Source organism: Botryllus schlosseri, chromosome 9 (genome assembly GCF_051294905.1).
Source record: "Botryllus schlosseri isolate E-star chromosome 9, Bs_hap1, whole genome shotgun sequence".
NCBI classification, from domain to species: Eukaryota; Metazoa; Chordata; class Ascidiacea; order Stolidobranchia; family Styelidae; genus Botryllus; species Botryllus schlosseri.
This window is the reverse complement of record NC_137244.1, coordinates 23,448,627-23,472,153: the sequence shown is the minus strand read 5'-3', so window position 1 is coordinate 23,472,153 and position 23,527 is coordinate 23,448,627. Positions and strand designations below refer to the sequence as shown.

General features: G+C 39.8%; 2 protein-coding genes across 9 annotated transcripts; both read left to right on the top strand.

The window, feature by feature from the left end:
* The first annotated feature begins 144 nt into the window (after positions 1–144).
* LOC145446435 (dual oxidase maturation factor 1-like) lies at positions 145–9,500 on the top strand. 6 transcript variants are annotated; one of them, XM_080324723.1, is made up of 11 exons: positions 145–304; positions 1,645–1,781; positions 1,840–2,013; positions 3,066–3,123; positions 3,394–3,528; positions 3,588–3,719; positions 4,782–4,935; positions 5,007–5,221; positions 6,021–6,155; positions 6,786–6,844; positions 7,702–9,500. In XM_080324723.1, exons 3-11 carry the CDS (start codon positions 1,849–1,851, stop codon positions 7,855–7,857), a joined length of 1,209 nt encoding a protein of 402 aa, XP_080180849.1. In that variant the 5' UTR covers positions 145–304; positions 1,645–1,781; positions 1,840–1,848; the 3' UTR covers positions 7,858–9,500. The 6 variants fall into 6 exon arrangements, with proteins under 6 accessions (XP_080180849.1, XP_080180853.1, XP_080180852.1 ...); XM_080324727.1 differs by lacking the exon at positions 145–304 and adding an exon at positions 849–1,263 and having other exon boundaries at positions 1,844–2,013; XM_080324726.1 differs by lacking the exon at positions 145–304 and adding an exon at positions 851–1,263 and having other exon boundaries at positions 1,847–2,013.
* A 5,078-nt stretch (positions 9,501–14,578) lies between these two features.
* On the top strand, positions 14,579–23,513 carry LOC145445829 (neuropeptides B/W receptor type 1-like). Of its 3 annotated transcripts, XM_080323971.1 has the most exons (11): positions 14,579–14,956; positions 15,018–15,062; positions 15,716–15,851; positions 15,925–16,087; positions 16,455–16,553; positions 18,845–19,084; positions 19,659–19,985; positions 20,628–20,799; positions 21,471–21,598; positions 22,986–23,075; positions 23,141–23,513. In XM_080323971.1, the coding sequence occupies exons 1-10, from the start codon at positions 14,902–14,904 to the stop codon at positions 23,067–23,069; spliced, it is 1,449 nt and encodes a 482-aa protein (XP_080180097.1). In that variant the 5' UTR covers positions 14,579–14,901; the 3' UTR covers positions 23,070–23,075; positions 23,141–23,513. The 3 variants fall into 3 exon arrangements, with proteins under 3 accessions (XP_080180097.1, XP_080180099.1, XP_080180096.1); XM_080323970.1 differs by having other exon boundaries at positions 14,580–14,956; positions 22,986–23,513; XM_080323973.1 differs by lacking the exon at positions 15,018–15,062 and having other exon boundaries at positions 22,986–23,513.
* Positions 23,514–23,527: the final 14 nt, after the last annotated feature.

Below are 23,527 nucleotides of genomic sequence, written 5' to 3'. Positions count from 1 at the left end.
GTAAAAGACGCGAGGCAACTTCCAGTTCAAAAAAACAACGAAACCGTCGGTCGCATTACTGTTCTGTTTCGATTTTATGCATCGGAAATAGAAAATACCATTCCCACTAGTTGCGGTGAAGAAGAGTGGTTAACGCAATAGGGCAAATATGTCTGTTTAATGAGTTACAGCGAATATATGGACTGTGCGGTTGACGCTATAGAGTAGAGTCGTTACCTGCTCCGTAGAACTATCGGTATTGGCCAACTCGAGACAATATTTATCGGCCTGTCCTGAAACGTCAACTCTCCTAAGTCTGTTCCAAGTGAGAAAGTCTAAATTAGTGCTGGATTGATTTATGAGAACCATAGAAGTTCACTTCAGGTGAACAGGCTGAAAACTTGTGTTTCCTAAACTGCAGGCGCGCTTGTTGAACTGGAAATATTTAGTTTCTTGGATATAAGCGGGAAACGTAGGCTTATCCACAAAAATATGTTATATCAGTATAGGCTCAAAATTCTGAATAGCTCTATTGTTGTCGCGGTGCGTGCGAAAAAGCGTCAAACTCGTGTTGGACTTGATTCTACTGTTACGTCATCTAGAAGGACCGCATACAGCTAAATAATTAGTCAGCCTGTACCACATAAGTTTATATCTGAATCTGATTATAAATTGAGCAGAATATCAATTGAATATGCTATCATACTTTGTTAGTCACGATGTGTCCTATACACCAGCGATCCCAAACTTTTTCAATATACAAGTGTACTGGTCTCCTCGTGTGATTTTCTCAATAGATCTCGTTACAACCAATATGTGTAATATGGTAAATTCACTCATGAAAATGCGTAGAAAAAATCGAAAATCAACACAAAACGGCAGATTAACACACATTCATCCGATTCGACAGTTTTCCCCATTTAAATGCAGGCGTGTAAATTGTTTGAAGGGCGAGTTGTGATGTACCGATCAACAGTAACAAAAGAGTGAGCGTCACATGCAACTCCGATCTACTTCAAGTTTCTATTTATCCAATAATGCGATCAAGACTATTGATGGCATGTACAGAACGGACGGCTCGGATGTTTGAAGCACTCAGTTCGCTCAAGAAATCTAAAAGTGGACGCGAGGATTGCACCACTTGGCAAATAGATTCCAATGCTATTGGTTGTTGTAATAAGGGAATAATAGGGTATATAGATTGTATTTGTAACAACTCCGTATCATTGTTCGCTGAACGCGTGCCGATTGAAAGATTGGTGGCTTCTGTTGAAATATTAGTAGGTGAGATGGTGTTGCGTTGCGCAGAGATATCTGTGGCTTATCCCAATTAAAGCAACGTTAATTGGTAGGAAGATAAATAGTTTTTGCAATCAATAAATAATTAGACAATGTCATCAATGTTACGATAAAGTACCCTTGTCATAATTCGAGGTGTATTGATTTACTGACTAGCACAGATTAATCTATGGCTTACCAAAACCAATCTATGGGATCGCAGAAACTCTCGTTGTTAAAACGAAACTAGTTGTATCTTCTGCCGGAATCGATGAGTAGACAATGAGCCCTTGACGAATTCTACCAGTAAACTACCACGTAGGCTACCATGTGTACGTGTGTTGTAACTATGTTTCGCCTGTAACACAAGGTGGAACTTTTTTTTAGATACGAGAAACCGCACGCTCTTTTACCGTATATCAAGTTGGTACGTTGAAGGGGCCTGGGAAACACCGGAAGACACCGATACACATACCGATCGTATTTACGGTAGAAGTTGAGCAATCGTAGTCTCTTAAAAGAAGGTATTTCGCCTGGATTGGCATTCGTGGTACAGTTACAGCAGTTGAAAGATATCATTAGTCAGCAGACATGGGACATACATACAGTGCTTTTCGGGTAAACGGGGGTCCGACGCAATATGCTCCGGCCTATCACACCGCTGTTGTGGACGTTTTGACTACCGGGTTTATACTAGCGTTCTGCATGCTCGGGCTAGCATTCTTTCTCATCGTGCCAGGATTTCCTGGGATTAAGGTAAGTCCTATATCATTTAAAGTCATAGTTGCATTCAACGTTGTATGGTTGAGTGAGATGTAGCGCTACGCTGAACAATCGCAACAGGTGCACAGTCAGTTTTAAATTTCGGAAAGAGATTTCGAAAACATCCGTTACATTCCTTACTGTTCACCGCATGCACTTATTCTGATTGTGAATATTAAATAAAAGACATTAGCAAGGTTTGAAATGCGGGGTATACCTTTGAGCTTAGCGAAGCATGACAATGCATTAGTGATTGATCTTGACTTCGCCATTTCATAACACACGGTTAACAGCGAATCACCAGCATCCATTGCTTTGTGATTGCATGACGCGTTACTATACTATACTTGGAAATAATTTGCCAGTATCCAATCAAACAAGCATAGTGCTCTTATTAGGTACGATCAAGTTACGGTGAGGATTGTTAATTATTCTCTTCGCCGGTATAGACAAAAGAACCATGGGTTTGTATGCTACATCACGAAATTCATTCAGTATCGAATTGCAGTCATTGATTTTCAAGCTTAGCGTGCGTCCCATAAAACATAAAGCGGCATCAAATAATGAGCCAAACAAAAATATTGTTACGTAGTGCGATTATAACTATATAAATTGAAAAGAAAACTTTCACGTACATTTGAGAGAAGAGCAGAGTACGGTACCATGGTTTATTCTCACCTTTGGAACATCAAACTGTAGGATTATGGTCATTTCAGTGGGGAGTTGAAAACCCTGTCACACTTCGGTGATGTTGACATCACAGGTGTGGAATACAAGGCACATGTTTATTGTGTCCGTTTTTGGCAAGCCGCACAAATTTTATTTGCGAGTCGCATTTGGTAAGCAGGATGTACAACGTGCAGTACACACTGCACACTTTGGGTTTTGTTTAGTAGGCTACGCCTGTCTTCATTCTTCGGCAAAATCTATTGCAAATATATAATAGTATTTCCGGCGATTGGATCCCTATCGAAACATTTCGACTGAATACGCGAAAAACTAATACCTATTTTACGATTATTGACTCCTATTGCATTTCGTTCCAGCGACTGAACTTTCTAATACGCGTGGTCGTGAGTTTGTTCATCGGTGCTGCGATTTTACGTAAGTTGCGTTACTTTCACTTTGAGGGTACACTATTTTATATGCTCTGTATGTCAATGTTAATGAGGAACCAAAGTTACTTTTAACGTCAAATACTGTATGCATAGCGAGCATACCGTCATTATTTATTTATAGTGAACAGGCTTAAGTTCGACGTTCGCCATTTGCTTCCACTTCATTAGCAAACACACAGTTACTGACTACAGGCAACGCAATGATCATTGCGGTATTCCCCGCTCCGTTTTGCCACCGATTCTTTTGATTACACAGTGGGTGTGCTCGGTCAGGACTGGGTTTCCTCGGAGCTATCTACAAAGACGCCGTATAAAGCTTTCACAAAGACCGAGATACACGCAACCGTAGGGGCCAGAATCGGGTTGGGATCGGTAAACGTGACTTTGAAGGGTGCGTTATATAAAGATATTACTAAAGACGAAACAATACGATTGCGACTTACTTTCCAGGCGATCCCGTGGAACAACTAGTTGAGGAAACTGACCTCGCCGAAAATAACACGCATTGGTCGGAACATATTGACTACAATGAAAGGTTTACGTGGGCGTGGCGACAGGGCCGTTTTGGATTCGGTCCTTACTGTAAGTTTACTTAAAATGACTGCAATGTTTTCTTTGGTCGTGTGAGCAGTGCATTCTTCCATAATATGTCGAATCTGAGCGTGAACAAATTCGAAGAGTATATGTTGCGAAATCATAACTAGATTGTATAGTTGCATTTTTCCAGATTCCTATTAGGTAGAAACGTACATGATCCGTGACATTATGTGCACCATTATATTACCAAAGCGAACATACAACGTCACCGACACCATCAATCTATATGTCAATAGAACAGAACCTATCGACATACATGATAACTCTTCAAAATAGCCCCGATACTGTCAAAGTATGATTAGAAACATCGTTAATGTCATTTGTATTGAGCGCAGTATAGTAGCCTAGATAGAATAGACGCACGGCCCATTTGAATCAGTTACAGTAACAATGGCGTAGTTATTAAGGGGTGGCAAGTTTCCGATCATCCAGGACTTTCTCCCTTCATATTTACAACGCGTCACAATCTATCTGTGATGTCTTATCAATCGCCCGCATGCGGGTTGGTCTGGTCAAAGTATTCTTAATTGCTACTCGAGTAGAACTAGAAATAACGCCGTGAATTTCTATCCAATTACAACTATAGAACTAGCAATCTCCACGACATGTCAAACTTCTTCGAGAGGAAATAGAAATTGAAATGTTTGAAAAGTACTCAAGTGCTGCGTCCCACATATTTAGCTGTTAATCCGAATTGCATCATGCATCTTCGCAACTAACGTAAAATGACTGATGAAACCACAAATACGTGCAACTGTCAAAAACATCTTGAGTTAATGTGATATACAGATGATATTTTACAGTGACAATCAAACTAGTGAAGGTGATGCAAATTTATCCGAAAACTACTTTCTACTTTCCAAAATTTAAAGTGTAAAATGTACTTTTGCCTAACATACTATCCAAGTAGAATGGAAGTAGTCCAAAACAGTCACTTGAGTAAGTAGTTTAATACCCTGAAAAAGTCGAAGTATAGCCTACTTCGTTACTGGTTAGCTCGACCATAGTGTCACCTCTCGGATCTCATAACCGCTGTTAATCTATCAGCTGGCAGAATCAACAGGGAATTTCGCGACGCGCAATACCGGGGACTGCCTCTGCCAATACTTTGGGTGGCGGAATACTTCACTCTGGACGGGGAGTTGATACGCTGGGGGCGGTCGTTCCGACAAGCTGGGTGGTACACCTGGCAAGTACTGTGGTAAGTAAATTTCCAGTGGTGTAGAACTTGTTTTTAAAAGTACGCAAGCAGATGAAAGTGACTAATTACAGGACCGCATTTCCACTGTGGCTCATCTCTAACGCGTTATCGGTGATGGTGCTGTCGTACTGTGGAATCGGTTTCATCATGACTGGATTGTTTATGGAGATTAGCGTGGTTGTGTACGCGACAATTCGCTTCGGTACTCAGCCGCTTGAGATACCATTCGAGGACGGGGTTATGCATTTCCATTACGGACCTTCCTTCTGGCTCACCATGGCTGGCGGTAAGTTACAATCAAGTTGTAAACCTGTTGCTCTACGACTGTGGTTCTCAACCTTTTTGTCTTTGCGGACCCCCTTTTGATCGTCACGTTTTTGCAAGCATTTCTTTTTTTCAAAACCCCAACAAAACATCTCTAAACAGCAATATCTTTGGCAAGTTTTGGCAATTTGGCAATTAAAATTAGTTTGCACGGTAGAATATTTCATCTCAGACAGCCATTCTGTTTATGCGAATTCTGAAGTTTTAACAGTTATGAAGCGAAACTGCCTCATGATATAATTTAAAAAATATAAAAAACACAAAGAAAGTGTGCTCAGTTACGTACCACATTAAAGATATGTGATAGTTTTTGGTCATACCTATTTTATTCCGCTTTGTGGGAATATTGTGGATTGATCGCTGCTTCACAGAAATGTCAATCCCATTAACATGCTTTGATTTGTGCTGGATGTTTGTTGTTACAAACGCTAAAATTCTCGCTGATAATGCAACTCTTACTTGCCTGGGCCGTGTAATTTCAGTCCCTCGTTATTAGACTCGAATTATTGCGATTAACACTCGATTCGGATACGAGTAGCATCTGTACTCCATATAATTTAGGTCACATTTCAGTTGAGATGTGTCGCAGCTCGCAAGTCAACAAAGGTTGAAGAAAACAACCTCATACGATGAGACGAGAAGCCTAATTGATGCCACCTGTAGTTTTAAGACGTAGAAATGCATAATGTTCTAGCTGCTTTTTAGTATCACGCCATATTGCATTTGCTGTAATGATATAATTTATGTTTGTAATTATGCAGGCATCGTATCTATTGTCTACGGCGCGTTGATATTAGCGACTGACTTTTGGTATCCGCACACGGCCGCGGATTTCTTCGGAATCGACGTGTTGCAAGACCCAGAAGAGTTTTATCATAAAGAGAAGGAGCCTGAAGGTACGAGTATAGATAACTATCACATGGTAGAGGCAGAAGGTCAATCTGTAGTACGAGCGACGTTGTATGCGATTTTCACGTCACACTCGCGACTTCTATGATGACTGACCTCCGCAAGAGGGCGTTAGGGTACTTCGTATTGTCACCGGCAGAGATGGATAATTGAACAACTACAAAATTTTCAGCTTTTCCAGATTACATTGGAATTAGAATTATAGCTACAGTTTTCTTTTTCAAATTAGATTAGATATAGAATTACTGTATTCGCAAAAACTTGGAAATTGAATTAAAATACATACAACAAATATCAAGTTAAGTTCATATCAAATCAAGAGTTCATATTTATAGACACGAGAATGACAAATGTATGTAGCAGGCCTACACCAAGCTCAAGCTTTGCTTGATTCTCACTGTAAAGTTCACCTGCACCAATTTCAGGAAAACATTGAACCATTTTCACAAATTAGATTGGAATTAGATTACCGGCATTTCGCTCTAGTTAATCTTATGAGACCACTAGAATTAGCTATTTGTCGAAGTCTGGTCACCGGCGGATTTCTCGAAGAGTGGTGAAAATACAGGAACACATATCATCTATGTTGCGATGTAATCATATTTACTTTCTTTTAGCCGTTGAAGAACCAACCAAACAGTCGTTCCATACAGCAAAGGGAGGCGTCGCCAGGCGGGTAAGTTGGTCAAATGTTACTGGGATTGAACATGTCAGTCAAGACACTGCAGGGCACGGTTTCCATGGACTCTTTTGGATCGTAAATTCGATTGCGAGAGCGCATTGAGCTTTTGTACCGTATCACATTATTGAATGTCCATACCCGGCAGACTCATTGGGTTACCATAATGAATGTCCCAAAAGTTCACCCATTAACTCTGTCGGTTCTTTCAGAAGATGCGGTCAATATATCAGCATGTGTAAAGTAGGCTACTCAATTACATGTCGAGTCTCTTGTAGTTATAGAACTTCAATATACAATTGAGTAATATATTCATATTGTAATAAACCCGAATATTTTCGGCGGACACTCACCACCAGGTGCAATTCCATGTAAAGTAGCGATTTCCAAGACACGCCAAAACCATACAGTGGAAGTAAAATATGAGAATCTAAAATATACTCAAAGAAATAGTTTCATAATGTAGATTCGAATGAAGGTCTCATTGATGAAAATTTCACCAATAAAAGTGATATTTACCAAAAAAAACACGAATTACTCCAAATGGGGTTCGAATTGACGAAATACCGGTATTTCGGAAGTCCAGTTCGAAAAATGACTTTTTTTTAGTCAATTCGCACATCGGCGCTATAAACGGGTCTTTCGGAGTAAAGTTGGTGAAATGACCTTTTTTTAGTCAACCCTAGGACATTAGCTGTATAAAAATTTTTTAAACACCCCTTTTGTCGTCATTTACAGATCTTAAAATATGGTAACCCTACTGTATGTATGTTTTCGACCGTGCGGCATGCCATGTGTATGAGTTTGAATCAAGAATCGAAATCTTACACCCCGGTTATACTTCAATTTTACAGCTAAAAACCCGTCGCGACGACTACAGAGCGGGCGTTTCCAGCAGATTCAAGAAAAGTAACCGACGCAAGTCAAATCCGGACCGCGCGGTCCACACTAACGAAGCCGTTTATGTTGATGCGGACGAAGAGTCGGGCCCGTCTAACACCGTCGTTTGAGCGCGCCTAGAAATTGTGTTTGTTCTGCGATGCCGATCCAAAACAATTTCCTTTCAGTATGCAGTTATTATTTCCCTCTGAAGCCGCCTTTCACCGAACGGAACCTTCCCACGCGCCGACTGCGAATCATTGCGTCAATCGACAGAACGCTGTTATTTTACGCAGTTTGAAATACGATCTTAACGGCGGAAAGCAAATTTCGAAGGCGTATCATGATTATAATGCCCGGCATATGGCTTGGTGACCTTAAATTCACGCCTGTGTGTCCAATTTTACTCCTATTCTACGATGCCATAGCTCGGATACGAAACCAGCATTAATTGTAATGATAATATAATAATGGTTGAGTTATATTCTTCATCTTCATCTTCATCAAGTCACACACAATGTACAATGCGATAAGTCACAAGGGGATGTCATGAACTTATAGGAGGATGTCGAACGACAGGCATCAGTAGCGATCATTTTAATCTAACATCCACCTCGGCCTATAGAGTACCCGATGTCACAGTTCTTTTCGCTGTTGATCTTTTTGTAGCCGCGGCCCTTTCTACTAGTTCTTTCCATTCCTTGCGAGTGCTTTCTTTCGTCGGGTCTTTTTCTGGGCTTTTTTGTCGCCGTAAGTACGGCAACGGCGGGGGAAGAGGAGCCCAGATAAACCACTGACGGGAATCGAACCGGATCCGCCAGATTTGTAGGTGCTTATCGTCACCACTACGCTATGATTCGACAGTGAGAAGCAATTTCTTCGAATACTGAACAACAGACATATACGCTTCTATATACACTATGAGCTATATCTTCAACGATAATTATTATAGTTTCGATACTTTCTTCCCCATCCTGGAAACCTTCAAACCTCGATTGGTCACAGCATTTAAAACACAGCACAAACCTATGTACGCGTGAGTGGAAACGATATTTTGTGAGATCTTGATCACGGTTGAAAAAATACCAAATGTATAATGTAAACTGGCATTTTTATCTTGGCATTGCATAAAAGCACTATTTGAAATATCGGCATCAACAGTGCTATGGTGGCGCCATAACGAGTAATACTCTATTTCTGATCGAATGTACTGGATTTTGCCCATCACAGCCGAGCAGACGCTATAGCCTCACTACATACTTGCGATCCGTCACTCTATTTATAGGAAGCTCAAGATGAACTGGAGTTTATGTCTTGCGTTTCCGTGTCCTCTATCATTACTTTTCGTGCTACAATGTATTTATGCGGATTGCGATACTATATCAATGCCAGAAATTGAAAACCGAAATGACGAAATGTGTGCCTTCTTGAAAGTATCGTCCTTTGTTGTTCTCTTTACCTTTTTCTTCACTGGTTTCGGGGTTGTTGTTTAAAAGTTCAAGTACGGAAATAGTTCAGACAATAATGCGTTCTGAATTATTCCGATATAAACACGTGTATGTTTAAATATTGCTTTTGGTAAACCAAACAGTGGGTATTGTCGCGTTTTAAACACACTTTCGCTAAATCCTACATGTACAGATCTCTTCCTCGTGCCAATGCAATGATTTTGTTTTCTCTGCTGCTTTTGTCATTGACAATATGACGATGATAAATCACTCGGGGTATCTGATCATTGATCATTTACTTAAAAAATATACTGGCGTTTCACAAACATTAGGTGTCTGAAATTGCTTCACCGTGCTATCTCTCGAGTATCAAGAATCGGGGGCTGTTATTTAGAATCCGCAGGGCGAATTTATGCCGCTTAGAATCAAATAATATCTCCTCTGCTATCGATCAAGCAGGCTGCAGAATGTGTTTTATCAGAATCATATATTACTCTTCATATTATACGTAGATCCCTATGCTTAAATTCGGTGCGACCAAAGAGCAACTGAGTATATCATGAAGAAATCTATGCTAAATTAATATCATTGTTGACGTAAGGTCGGTCGAGAGCATATGTACCAGTGACATATTTAGTTCAATTCAAATATGACCATTGACCAATGACCATCGACAAATTTATACATACATTATTATTTGTATCCGTACGTATTGAGGATATTCAATCTGCCTCTTTTCACAATTTGGCTTATAACTGCCGCAAAGGGAACAATATTGGGTGAGAAGGAAATAGACATACAGGTTATAACCACGAAGTGCTGAGATTAATAGCATGCTGCTATTTAGAGTCCTATTTTCATGCAGGCCTATTCGCTAGCTGCAATTGTGCTACCCGCTTATAGAGGAAATGACATCTTGTATTCGGAGTATCATTCATGCTACGAATAGGTATTGAGGCGGGTGACAACTAACCAATGATAAAGTTTCAGCTAATGCGGATCTGAAACAAGAAGGTAGCCTTGCGAGTGACAGAGATTTATGAGAATGACCGACTATTGTGCAGCCTTATGTGGCCTTCAGAACGTGTTTGACATAACGACCAATGTGACGTAACAGAATCTGTTCGCTGCGACGCTCGCTTCAACCTCTGCGCGCGCGATGCGTTTGCCACCGGAATTTGTAAAAGTCATCGTCATCATCTATCATCAACATGTTAATTAACGTTTCATCTCAAGATACTACACGGATTGCAATACAGTAAAAGGAAAGGAGTCTATAATCGACTTGGTGCGGTAGAGTCTATCAATCCAGCTCCTGTCACGGCCTACAAATAGTAAACAAATGGAGGTACGTGTGAAGCATGAGGCATGCACATTTGCTCTCTGGATGAGAAATACCCCACATAGTACTAATCAGTAATCACTAATCAAAAGATGGACAGGGGAGAAGATGGATATCAAATTATGCACATTTTACAGCACTGGCTCGCCTATATCGACCGCGTCGGGGGCTAAATTCGAGATAATCTCAACACGCACACTATAGTATTATCCAGCAGAAACTCCTTGAGTTTAGACTAGGAAGCGGACACTATGGGGAAGTGATATTCGGGGAAACTCTGATATATGCCATAATACAGTTTCAAACGTCGGCCCGATCCATTAGATCAGTGGTTCCCAAACTTTTTCGGTGTGAGGGCCAAATTTAGAATTTCAGAGTACGGTCGGGGCCGCACGAATACTACGGCTATGAATCGGACCCAAACAGTCATAATGGCTATTTCGGAGTAGTTTTATTGCCCTGGCGAGATTTAAAAACTGTACACCGTTTACCGCTACTTGTCTGCTGCATTGGGTGTCTGTTGAGTGAATCAGCCCTTCTGGTCTGAACGCGCGAAGCGCGAAAAATTTCTTTAGTTTCATGACTGAATCGGTCAATATGATCGGGAATTGCATGTATTGCTATCAATTTTCATCTTGTCTCTGTTCACGTAATCTGATTTACCGGTAGAGTTGAGTGAGGTGTGTTTGTAAAGGTATATGCCCACTCAATAGGAATTAAACATATCCGGGGGTACCCGTTGGCAGGAACGTAACGGCACTTCGTCAGGACCCCGGGCTCCCATAAGGTGATAAACTGACCCCGCATGACGTTGTTCGCTTTTGCCACGAAATTAAAGTTGTACTGTTTATTGAGACAGCGCGACGCCCGAATATCTCGATAATTCATAATAAAATCGGCGAATAAGATGGGGAATTGCGTGGTTGTCCTCTTTGCCCACGTAATCCAATTTACCGGTAGAGCTCAGTGAGAGGTGTCTTTGAAACTGCAGAGCCCGTACAATTAAACATCTTCGAGCGGGCAGACCCCTAGGTATGACTTCTTCACATGATGTTATTTCGTGACATCCTGTCTGCTATAGGCCTATCAAAATAATGTAGAATTGCCCAAATCTACTAAACTGGAAGATTTCAGATGAATTGGTATTTCTTCGCTGGCATATAATTTTCTTTCCTGCGAGATGGCATTTATCTTGTGAGGTTCAGATTGCCAAGACAAGAACATTCGGCGACAGTCATTTAGGCGCCTATATGGACAAATAAACCTATATGTATTTTGTATGTATAACGAATTTTTTGGTCAGCATAAAAGCAGTCCTTTACGGCCATGGCTTTCTCGCTGCCGATCGTTCACATTTATTGGAGTCACATGTTACATGGCCTAAAACTTTAAATGTCTTGGTGCGTTGTGGTGCGGTCATGGCCAACGCTTATATGCCCATTTCTATAAATCTTGCGTATTTTGTCTTGGGGAAGAGTAAGTAATCAATAATCAAGATATGCGGCGAATGGAAATCGCATAAGAAGTTGCATAAATTTTCCAAAAATACTCTATAATTTATGCCAATTCACGAAATAATTTTGGGCCCCTTCGAGCTCGGCCCCCTCAATTGGGGGGTTCGGGGTGCGGCAGTTACGGCCCTGAATATAGTACTACCAATTATGCTGCTTTTAGCCGACTAAGCAGTATGCATCTCGGCGTATTCAACCGTGAGTCGCGTGTTGCACAGCTAGTTATCATAGGGTTACCATACGGCCTCTTTTAAGATGATTTGTCCTCTTTTTTATTTTTTTAAAGTGTCCTCGGAGGACGCCCAAATGTCTTCTATTTTGAGGATTTTGGTTACATGGGGCCAAATTCGACTGATATACATTAAGTCAGCACTGTAGGAACGGTACGGTGGCTATTTCGGAGCTGGACCTGGAAGTTTTTTTCAGTCAACCACCTAATAATGTGAAAGAAAAACTGTATTTTCCGGGAGTTGAGCCTCTTTCTTTTTTAGTCAAGCGACCACGAGGGAGAGATTTTCCTTTGGTTTTGAAAGTTATCAATACCTATTTATATCTATAGCTACTGCTCGTTCAACTGGAAAGTTCGGGCACATTGCATTGAAACAGCAGTGACATAACGTTAGCAGTCGATACTCACAATTCACAACTTTCCTGCAATTCTATAATAAAAAAACCCATAGGTCAAGCCAAGCAAGAGTATTTTATAAATATAAATTTTATTTTTGTCATAAATCGACTTCTTAATATATGTTGGGGGCCGCAAGAAGGCAATCTGGGGGCCGCACTTGGGAATCACTGCATCAGATGATCATTGATCACTTATTGTGTCGCTATAATTCTCGCCTATTTTGTGGTGATTAGGCTACTTCACTTTTTATAATGTGCCCTGTGCAGTAAACTATTTACCTGCCTTTAGTATACGCGAGTGGACATTTCAGTTATATAGCAGATAAATTTTGACATGCATCCCGCGCACACAGAGACGGATATTAGAGAAATACCTTGTGTAGGCCTATCTTGAATTCGCATTCAAGCGTGATACCAGGGCATCGTATGGAAGTATGGTATGGTATGGAATGGAACAAAATTTCGGTATGGAATATGAAAATATCCAAGTATGGTATGGTATGGAATTTTTTGAGTATGGTATGAAATTATTTTTCCATACATTCCATACTTTGGCAGTTTTGACAGCACCACGACATTGATCCTACTTTCGGTTTGTCAAATCGACTGCATACCTCAGAAAATCGTTCACTGACGCAGGTTTATGTTCATTTCTCAAAATGCGACTCAGAGTCACCCATTCCGATAGACATCTATTTGAAGATAAAATGTTATGCAACGCGCATACGAAAGAAAATAATATTAATGATAATTGTGCCAATTTAAATACCATAAAAAAATACCGCTGTCGTGTTACAGTTAGCCTAGATTTCCCTTATCGTAACTTCCACTTCGTAGACTACCAAGAGTAGTTTTAAAATCGTACACTCTGAGAATGTAGCAGTTATGTTGAAGTTGAGAATTATTTCCAGTGCTTTGCTCAGATGATCATCACGCAATATTTTACGGCATATCGGCCTCCAACACGTCGGCATCCAACACGCACTGTAACTTCAATTGGTTATCCCTGATGACAGAATGGACACCCTGGTGTTAGCTAATGAAGCTATAACGAGCATGACCCACACATTGGTGGAAAAATCAGAAATGTGACCCGCTGTCTCCAAATACTTAATGATTGTAGCGATGTGAAAATGCATTACGAGTTGGGGGGCAATAACTTTGTTCTACGTCACTCTGTATATATGATAGCAGTGCGTTACCACAATCGTTTTACATGTAGCGTTTCACAAATAATCTGGTATATATTTTACGCTCCGTCTTCGATGATAAGGCAATCTACATCGCTGAAACATGCCACGAAAAAGTTGGGGATAAACATCAGGGGTGTTTAAATGGATTATTTCATCCAAAGTAATTAAAATATAAACGCCGGAAAATTTCCACACATCAAAAATATAATATTATCTGAGAGGCTGGGCAACTGTGAAAGTATGGAAGATGTATCAAATATGGTATGGAAGAATACTGCTGTGGTATGGAAAATTGTAAGTATGGTAGGCCTATATGGAACGATTGATGCAGGTATGGAGTATGGAAATTTCCTATTTCATTCCACACCATAACATGTCCTGCATGATACTTTCCATCACCTTTCATGGTAGGAATCGAATTATTGAACAACATACTTTGCCAACAACAAGAAACCAACGTCGAATAAGTGCTATCGCTTTGATTAAAGCTGCTGCAATAATATTGGACGGAGTTAACCCGCCGTTATAGGGGACAGTCTTCGAAATCCACATCCCTTGAAAACTGGGACTTACCTTGTTGCCAATAAGAATTCTATGGTTGAATTTAATGCCTACGCAACATTCATGGCGCGATATGTTAGAACTTAAAACCGACAATGTTCCGACACCTACAAGTAAAGTACAACCGATCGATGCTATAGGCCTATATCATAATAACAACAAGAACCTTGTTTTCTTACCCAAGATGCATAGGCTATGTAAATAAGATTGATTCTGCAAGAACAACAGATTTCACTAACGAAGAAGAACAATCTAATCGCCTGGCGGAAGGAAGCAGATTTCCATGATCATTATACAGTTGTTGATATTTGCGGGAACTCCTCCGCGTGCGTCAGCTATCTATCCTCTTCGAACGCTGTCAGATAGCAGTCATATTTGAACGCAGATCATCTCGCGATTCGTCAGTTTCTATTTCTCTGTCTCTGTTGCGTTTGTCGAATGTGCGACATCATTGTAAGTTACATATATACTATACCGGCTTGACCTGCAACTAATGATGGATATGGATTACAATTTGGATTCTCCTGGACTTCTGGAGGAATATACAGGTGAGATGTCCATTCATCATATAACAATTCAAGTGTATTTACTCTGTAAATTTGTTATTAGATAATCCTGACTACAATGAGGACATAGATTGGTCTGAGCGATCAGGTAATCTGAGCTTAAATTTCTACTACTTTTAAAAAATAATATCACATACGAATGTCTGATAAAAATCTTTGGGCGTTAGGGCATGGCTGTGAATCAACAGTAACCCCAAACGGTTGGCATCTATTTCTCCGGTAAACTTAAGCATATTATTATGCTGAAAGGTTCAGGTGCGATGTAGGAAGTAGATTTAGTATATAATTATAGAATAATTATTTGATCTGTATTAGGATCATTTTATTACCATGTTGTCAATTCAAGATACCGCAATATTTAGAATACAATGAATAGAAATGAATCAGTCAAAACGGCTTGATGCGGTCAATCAATCCAACTCCCTCACTGGCCTACAAATATTTTAGCAGAAATGGAAGAACATGTAAAAAAGAGGAATGCCCACTGAATGAGAAGTATCCTATAATAAAGAATGGATGAACGCAAAGTAGCCGTGTTACCATATACGAGGTACTAGTTACGTGTTAATCAAAACTCTGTCTACAAACAGACATCCGGTTTCGAAACAAATGTGAATCCATACCGAAAGCGGTTAAAACCTGGAAGCCCATATCTGTCAAGTGCAAATTCATATTCATATACGTTCCGGTGAAAACTACGCACACATGCACAAAGCTGTTATTTTCTCTTGAAATTTATAGACATCACAGCAAATGAGGAATCGGATTCGAGAACGCCTATCGTCATGTGCGCGATTGCTTCTGCGGGTCTGATACTTAATCTCGTCGTCATTATTATGATATTGGTGCTGGGGGAATACAAGAAAACGTCTCACTGGTAATGAAATAATGTGCTGAACATAAATTATGATCCATCTCAAAGTTATGTAACACAATATTCATGTCTATAGGTATGTTCTCCAACTAGCCATAGCTGATGGGATCTTCCTCATGATGCTACCTCTGGCAGCAATCGACGAGTTGACGAATGAGTGGAGATTTGGGTCTCTATTATGTTGCTTGTATAATGGCATATTCCACGTCAATTATTATGCAAGCATCTTCTTTATAACGGTAAGCTCGTCAGCGCCCACAACCCTACACCGTTATCTCGCAACGCGCCAAACGCAGCCTCCCGCATCTTATTGAGAGATTACCTTGGATTCAACTCATGCAGTTTTGGTTCATTTCGCTATACTTTTTATTAATTTATTTTAGTCAATACGCCCTCCATTTGGCAGATGAACCGAACTATCGAAGTACAATCTAGAATATTAGTCAAGACGTTTCCTTTTCCTTTCCGATGATTGCATTACGAGCTCACCTCATACCTATTTATTCGAACAATAGTCATACTATAGTAGCAGATGCATTGTTTATCCACGAATATTTGTGTCATCGAAGTTTACAGTCTACGTTCAGAGCCTACGTGTTGTTGCAGGTGATGAGTTTCGACCGCTATGTCGCCATAATATTTCCAATGTCTCCGACGTGGAGGAAACTCAGATCTAGACTCGGATCAGCAGTGGTGACATTGTTTGTAAGTAGGCCTCGTATTCAAGTCTCACGAAGTACATATCAGAGGTGGTCAAAGTAGTTAAGAAAGCTACTCAAGTAGAAGTAGAAATAGCGACGAAAAAATTTACTCAAATACGAGTAAAAGCACTTCTTCCATAAGCCACCTGAAACTACTTGAAGTAGAAGTAGAATTGACTGACCATAAATCTACTCGAGTAAGTAAGTAGTTTTGAAAACAGTCTTAATTCGTTCGCATGGACTGTCAAAAGCTGCAAATTGAGCTATGCGGAAGGTGTAGAGAGCTGGATTCGTATTGATGCATCCCGGGAGTTATCGATTTTCGACAGAAGAAACATTCTTTCGCGTCATGGGATGCAAATTATAGTATTGATATGAAAATGCGATACTAACCCTTTGTTTACTAGAAGACCCTGTTTTAGAGAATATCATGGAATGGCGCTCTATACCCCATATTATAATGCCCCAAGTTTAGGCGGAGAGCAATACGGAGAAGTTGTATCGGATACGGTTTCAACACTTTTCGCGATTAATAAACGGTAATAGCAAATATTGTGGATCGTAAAATTTATATTGAGTGTAGCTTTATTTTCGGAAAATAGAGGCATTACTACACTTGCTTTTATGCTCCAACATGTATGTTCTGCAGACAAAAAAACTGAGAGTAATTGGAACTCAAAGTATGATACTCCAAGTATCATACTCGGAATTGAAAGTGAAATACAAATACCACTTCTAAAAAGCGGAAATATATATTTCATGTCTTTTGTCCATAAAACTTCAAAGATAATCTATTAAAACAGGTGTAACGTTCCAAAAATCCGGATTTTCCAGATTAGCAGGACACGTCATGGGCTGCTAGATAACGATATGATAGGTAATTGCTGGATTGCGAAACGGTAGTTTCAAACGTTATGGTGGGCCATATTTACTGTGATGAAATATTGGATATGGGCGACAATGCGGTGTGAGCGAAACCATTAGCAACCCGGTACCTAAATTATATTCACTAATTCGTTCGTGAAAATATATTTGTCACTCTATAACTATACTGTGCGCAAAGCGCAGCAAAATTTCTGAGCTTTACTTGACTTTTATGAATATTAAATGTTGGTACTCCGTGAAAACAGCACCGATATTCCTCAGGCTATCTTTCGTATTGGGGGATTAAACTACTTCTACTTGACAGACTCAAAATTGCGAAAAGTAAGTAAGTAGATCACAAAATATTACGAAGTAGAAGTAGAAGTACAGAAAGCCAGATTTACTTGAGTAAGTACCAGAAGTAGATGGAAACTACTTGAGTACTTCCAAAAAGTAAAAGTACTTCGTTACTGACCACCTCTGGTACATATGCACAATTACAAACATTACAAACACTTCATACTCTGTAGTAGTGACTGGAAAATTTTGAAATCCAAATTTTTAATAGCGGAAAATAATCGCGTTCATTTTAATGTGAGTGCCGACGCGATCTATATGCAGGCGGCCCGGGTTCAATTTCCGCCGTCGGAGGTTTTTATGGACTCCTCGTCCCCAGTGTCGTTGTTCTTACGGCGACAAAATAGCCCACTAAAAGACTGTAACATCGGGCACTAGGCCGAGGTGGATGCCTGATTGAGAGACCGCAACTGGTCGTTTCGGCATACTTACATATATACATCGCATTGTGTCTTGTAAGTCGCATTGTACATTGTATGTGTCTTGGGCAGGTAAAAATATAAAATCTGGCGATTATTATTATGCTATTACATTGAATAGCAAATAAAGAGTCGAAAATACATATGCGTGCCTGTTGTACTACAATTTCGTATTCCATTTCCCACGTCCACGATCCAAGTCAACAAAAATTTCCTGAAACCGGCGTACATCTGACGAGAGTAGTATACGTTATATAGGCTAACCCATATTAATGCACCATGTAACTTTGTGGATTAAGTGACATTTAAACTTGGAATTATAGTAAATTAAGTATTGTAAAATATTCAAAGTAACTTATAAGTAGCGAAGAGCAAGCTTTCCATAATGAATACATCTTCTATCCTTGAAATTGTGTCAGTTACAAATTGCTCAAGATCCCTAACTATGTAGGGATTATTTTGTAGGCTTAACTATTTTTCTGCATATTCTGGATTTTAGATCTGGAGCACAATCTATAAACGAGATATCATGATAATAGCTACCAGTGATCGTTGTAGTTTAAGGGGAAAGGCAAAGCTTAGGCATGAACCGGGACACGCGTGATCTTTCTTGTGATATCACCAAGCAACGTTTTCACAAGTCAATAATTCGCAGGTGTGGATTTTGGCGATAGCTGCATCCATACCTATATTGGCCCACACGAAGCTTGTGGAAGGGAACGACCGGCAAAGTAAGGCGACTAAATGTGTAGTCGATTTCCATGACGAGAGCATGGAAGAGCATAAATGCATACGCCGAAATATCCCATTACAAAACTGCTCCAAAACTTTGTCTTCGCTGGATAACGTGGCGAAGAATCTATTTTTAGACGAACATGAACCGGCCGAGATCACGGTGAGTCATTGCCCTGTCTGCTTGCGAATGTTATAAGAGATGCCTCACTAACTTACTCACATCGGACTAGTGATATTGTAATAATGTGAATCCGACAAGTGGCATCATATTTGTGTGTAATGCTGGATGAATATATACAATATACACGCACTGCGCGGTGCAACGAAACGCGTCGGGCTGATCGAATATGCGCTCCACCGCATGTGCGTAATGCATAGCTATTAGAGATGTTTTTTTAGTTTTTTTTTAGCCATGACGTCAGGAATCTTTAATTGTGACGTCACATTGGAATGAACTTGACAGTTGAAAATTAGGGTAAATGTGTAAAGAATGTAAAGAATTCGTGGGGGGTAGAAAATTTATGAAATTTGCTGCATACGTCCCAGTCCCAGTGATTGCTTGTTAAGTAATTTTGCAACCTAAAATATGAAGTATGGAATTGTTTTTGTGATACCGCAGTTATTTTCCAACCAAAAATTTTGTTCTTGAATCTTGTTAATGGAAATTACACGCGCGCACCATCATGCAATACCTTTACACGCCAGATACAGAAAAGTAATATGCTCTTATACAGGGGGATGATTGGATGGGTGATTTTTCGGGAGACATGATCGCAATGATGAAAGATAGCGGTAAACAGATGGACGAGGGTTACTGCTACCATGAACCATATCCGGAGTTTATCAGATGGATCTACGTGAACATTGCCGTCGCGTACATTATTCCTCTGACGATCGTGGCGTTTTGTTATGGGTGTATTCTATGGCGCATTTTACATCCACGAGTAAAAACAGCGCAGTCGTCTCTGAGAAGGGAGGCCACTGGAAAAACATCATTTTTAAGAAGAAGATTTTCTTCTTCTACGAGCAAGAAGAGAAATTATAGGGCAACGGTTCTAGTGGTGAGTATTTTGTGATAGAAGCATATCAAAACCTCTGTTACTTGTATACAGTGTACAGTGCACTGTACCTGTACTATAGTGTAGGCTACTTGTACACCTTATTTCAAAATTAACTCGATTTGATGTAATGATTTATCAGACCACGACTTCAGATGACTTCGATCCTCAACTTGGTATATCGCTATATGTAATCTAGCAACCTCCCGATGCCGAGAGTTGACCATCACGACCCAGTAGCCCTATATAGCCCTAAATCAAATCAAATACAGCAAACCAGAAATCAGACTGGATTAAGAGGGGGACTGTGATATTGTAAGAGGGTGAGAATAAGCAAAGCTGCTGAGTGATTGAACATGATCACATCACAAGTAATCATCACTCGTAATGACGTAATCTTGAATAAATCAAATAATTGATAATTGTACAAAATAATCCACTATACGAGAAATTTCAATCGGACACTTGCGTGAACACAAGCGTATTGGTAAATTCCACTGTTGTAACTCGACTGAGTTCAAATTTGATTCCGAACGAGCCCCAGGGTAGGCGAAATTGGTGCCTTCTGGACAATTTTACATCATCGTTGATCAATCTCTGCTGAAATTACTGGAATTTGATCATAATCACATTTCGGACCTGCAGGTATCATTGGTAGCAGCATTCCTCGTATGTTGGACACCCTTTCAAGTAATCAATGCGCTCAGAATCACAAAACTTTCTGAGAACCCATCCACGTGCAGAATCGCAGTGAAGGTCTCTCTCATCCTCGCGTACATCAGTAGTTTGCTAAATCCGCTTTTGTACACATTCCTAGGTGAGTAGGCTAAATTTATTATCTTTTCATCACTGACAGAAAAGCTCGTTTTAGTGTTATGGTGTGTATTTCTTGTTTAGTCAAAATCAGGATTGAATTTTGTCTATAATATTGGTAATGTCATATATTGCTATTAATTTCTGGCATTAACTTATTGCACATTAGGGCGCGTCTGTTATTAATTATTTTGTTCAATGTTGTTATTTCGTGACATATAGTCAAGAGATATTGGAATCGTCTAAACGTACCAGATCAAACTAAATGTAAAACTTCAATCGTAATATGCACTCGGGCCCAAATTGGCATTTCTTCACGGGACGCAACATTTTCCTCCGCGGGTGACAGGGTGGTATTTGTGGGTTACTATGGGGCCAAGATAACAAGCAAATGACAATTGAACAATGAACCTATATCGATGGTATTCGGTCAACATGCGGCGGTCATTTTCGGCCAAGGTTTGATTTGGTGGCCCACTTCGCGAAGTCGCATGTTAGCCGAAACTTCATAAGTCTTGGTGAGTCGCAGAGTGGTAGCCGGCGCCGAAATGTTTATTTATTTTTTATAAATGCAGCAACGGTCATGTAGGCTAGCCTATGCATCTTAATTATTAATGCAATTATGTCGAATACATACCTAACCTACTCTATTTATCATCTGTGCACATATATCAGGAGCAAATTTTGGAAAACGGGTGAGGCGTGTTTTCAATAAACTCAGAGGAAGTCGTCCAGATCGACCTATAATTCGTCGAGTAACCAAGTCAAACGGACGCTCGTCACTGGCGACGAGGTCAACAAAGGTAATAAGACTTGATGCATTATGCACAGAGGTGATCAAAGTAGTCAAGAAATCTACTCAAGTAGAAGTAGAAGTAGCGACGAAAAAATCTACTCAAGTACGAGTAGAAGTACTTCTTTTTTAAGCAACCTAAAACTACTTGAAGTAGAAGTAGAATTGACTGACTTTAAAAGTACTCAAGTAAGTAAGTAGTTGTGAAAACGATTCAAATTCGTTCACATGGATTGTAAAAAGATGCAAATTGAGCTATGCGATAGGTGACGAGTATGATTCATATTGATGCATACCAGCAGGTATCCGATTTTCGATAGCATAAGCATTCGTCCGCATGATGGGATGAAAATGATAGTATTGATATGGAAATGCGATGCTAATCCTCTGTTTACTCGAACAGCACGTTTTAGAAAATAGCATCGTATGGCGCCATTCCCCATATTGTAGGGCCCGTAGTTTAGTCGAAGAGCAATACGGAGAAGTTGTATTGGATACGGTGTAAACACTTTGGGCGATTAGTAAACGGTAATAAAAATTATGGTGGACCATTAGAATGCCATATTATGTAGCTTCATTTCCAGAAATTAAAGGCATTACTACACTTGCTTTTATACTTAAACATGTACGTTATCCAAACAAAAGAACTGATATTAATTATAACTCAAAGTATATGATACTGGGAATTGAAAGTGAAATATAAATACTACTTCTAAAATCCGAACATGTATTTCATGTTTTCAGTCCAGAAAGTTTCAAAGGTGGTATGCTAAAACCGCTCTAAAACTAAAAAAAAGTCAGAGTACACTTTTCCAGATTTGGACACGCCATGGACATGCTAGATTACGAAATGACAAGTAAATGCTAGATTGCGAAACATCAGTTTCAAACGTTATGATGAGCCATATATACTGTGATGAATTATGTGATATGGGTGAAGGGCGACAATGTGGTGTGAACGGAACCACGCCAACCCTCTACCTAAATTATAGTCACCGATACTTTCGTGAAATCACACTGGTCACTCCGTATCCACTGCGCGCGAAGCGCGACGAAAATTCTGGGCTTTACTAAAATTTTATGAAAATTGAATGTTGATACTCCGTGAAAACAGCCCCGAAATTCCTCAGGCTATCTTCCTAATTAGAAGATTGAACTACTTCTACTTGACAAACTGAAAATAGCGAAAAGTAAGTAAGTAGATCACATAATATTACGAAGTAGAAGTAGAAGTAGCGAAAATCAGATCTACTTGAGTAAGTACCAGAAGTAGAGGACAACTACTTGAGTACTTCGAAAAAGTAGAAGTACTTCGTTACTGACCACCTCTGATTATGCAGTATGGAAGACATAACTTATTGAAGCAGATATGCAAAGTTATTTGTCAACAATTTTAGAGTATTTCGGAATCTGGAAATCTACCGCATATCAATATGCAACTTCTTCCGCCTCGAAACAAACACGAACCAAGTATGTCATGAAAGGACGTCAGGAAGATGGAATACAACACACGTCCGCAAATGAATTGCTTGATGATGTTGCTCCACTTCGGTTACCGAGAAAACGCTACTGATTATGACGCATATTGAAATCCTAGTGCAGCCACAAAGCAATGGCGTAAACATTACTGATGTCGTTGCGAGGATTCAGCTTAATCTGAAATATGGTTAAGCAGCGTTATCAAGTATCACACGGCCACTTTTAGCGGCTAGATATAGATTTATCATACCATGTACCGCTATTGTGGACACAAACTGCGTGACACTGAGAACAACCATGGTTTTTGTAATTTCGAACATTGGAATTTTGGTTATGCGGTTGTATATAAGTTTGACTACGTATGAACGATTGGAGGTGTATGAATCAATAATTTTGATTACAATGGTCGGGAATGCAGTCAGCCAATAAATTTTATTCTGATATTACGAGGTAATGGATT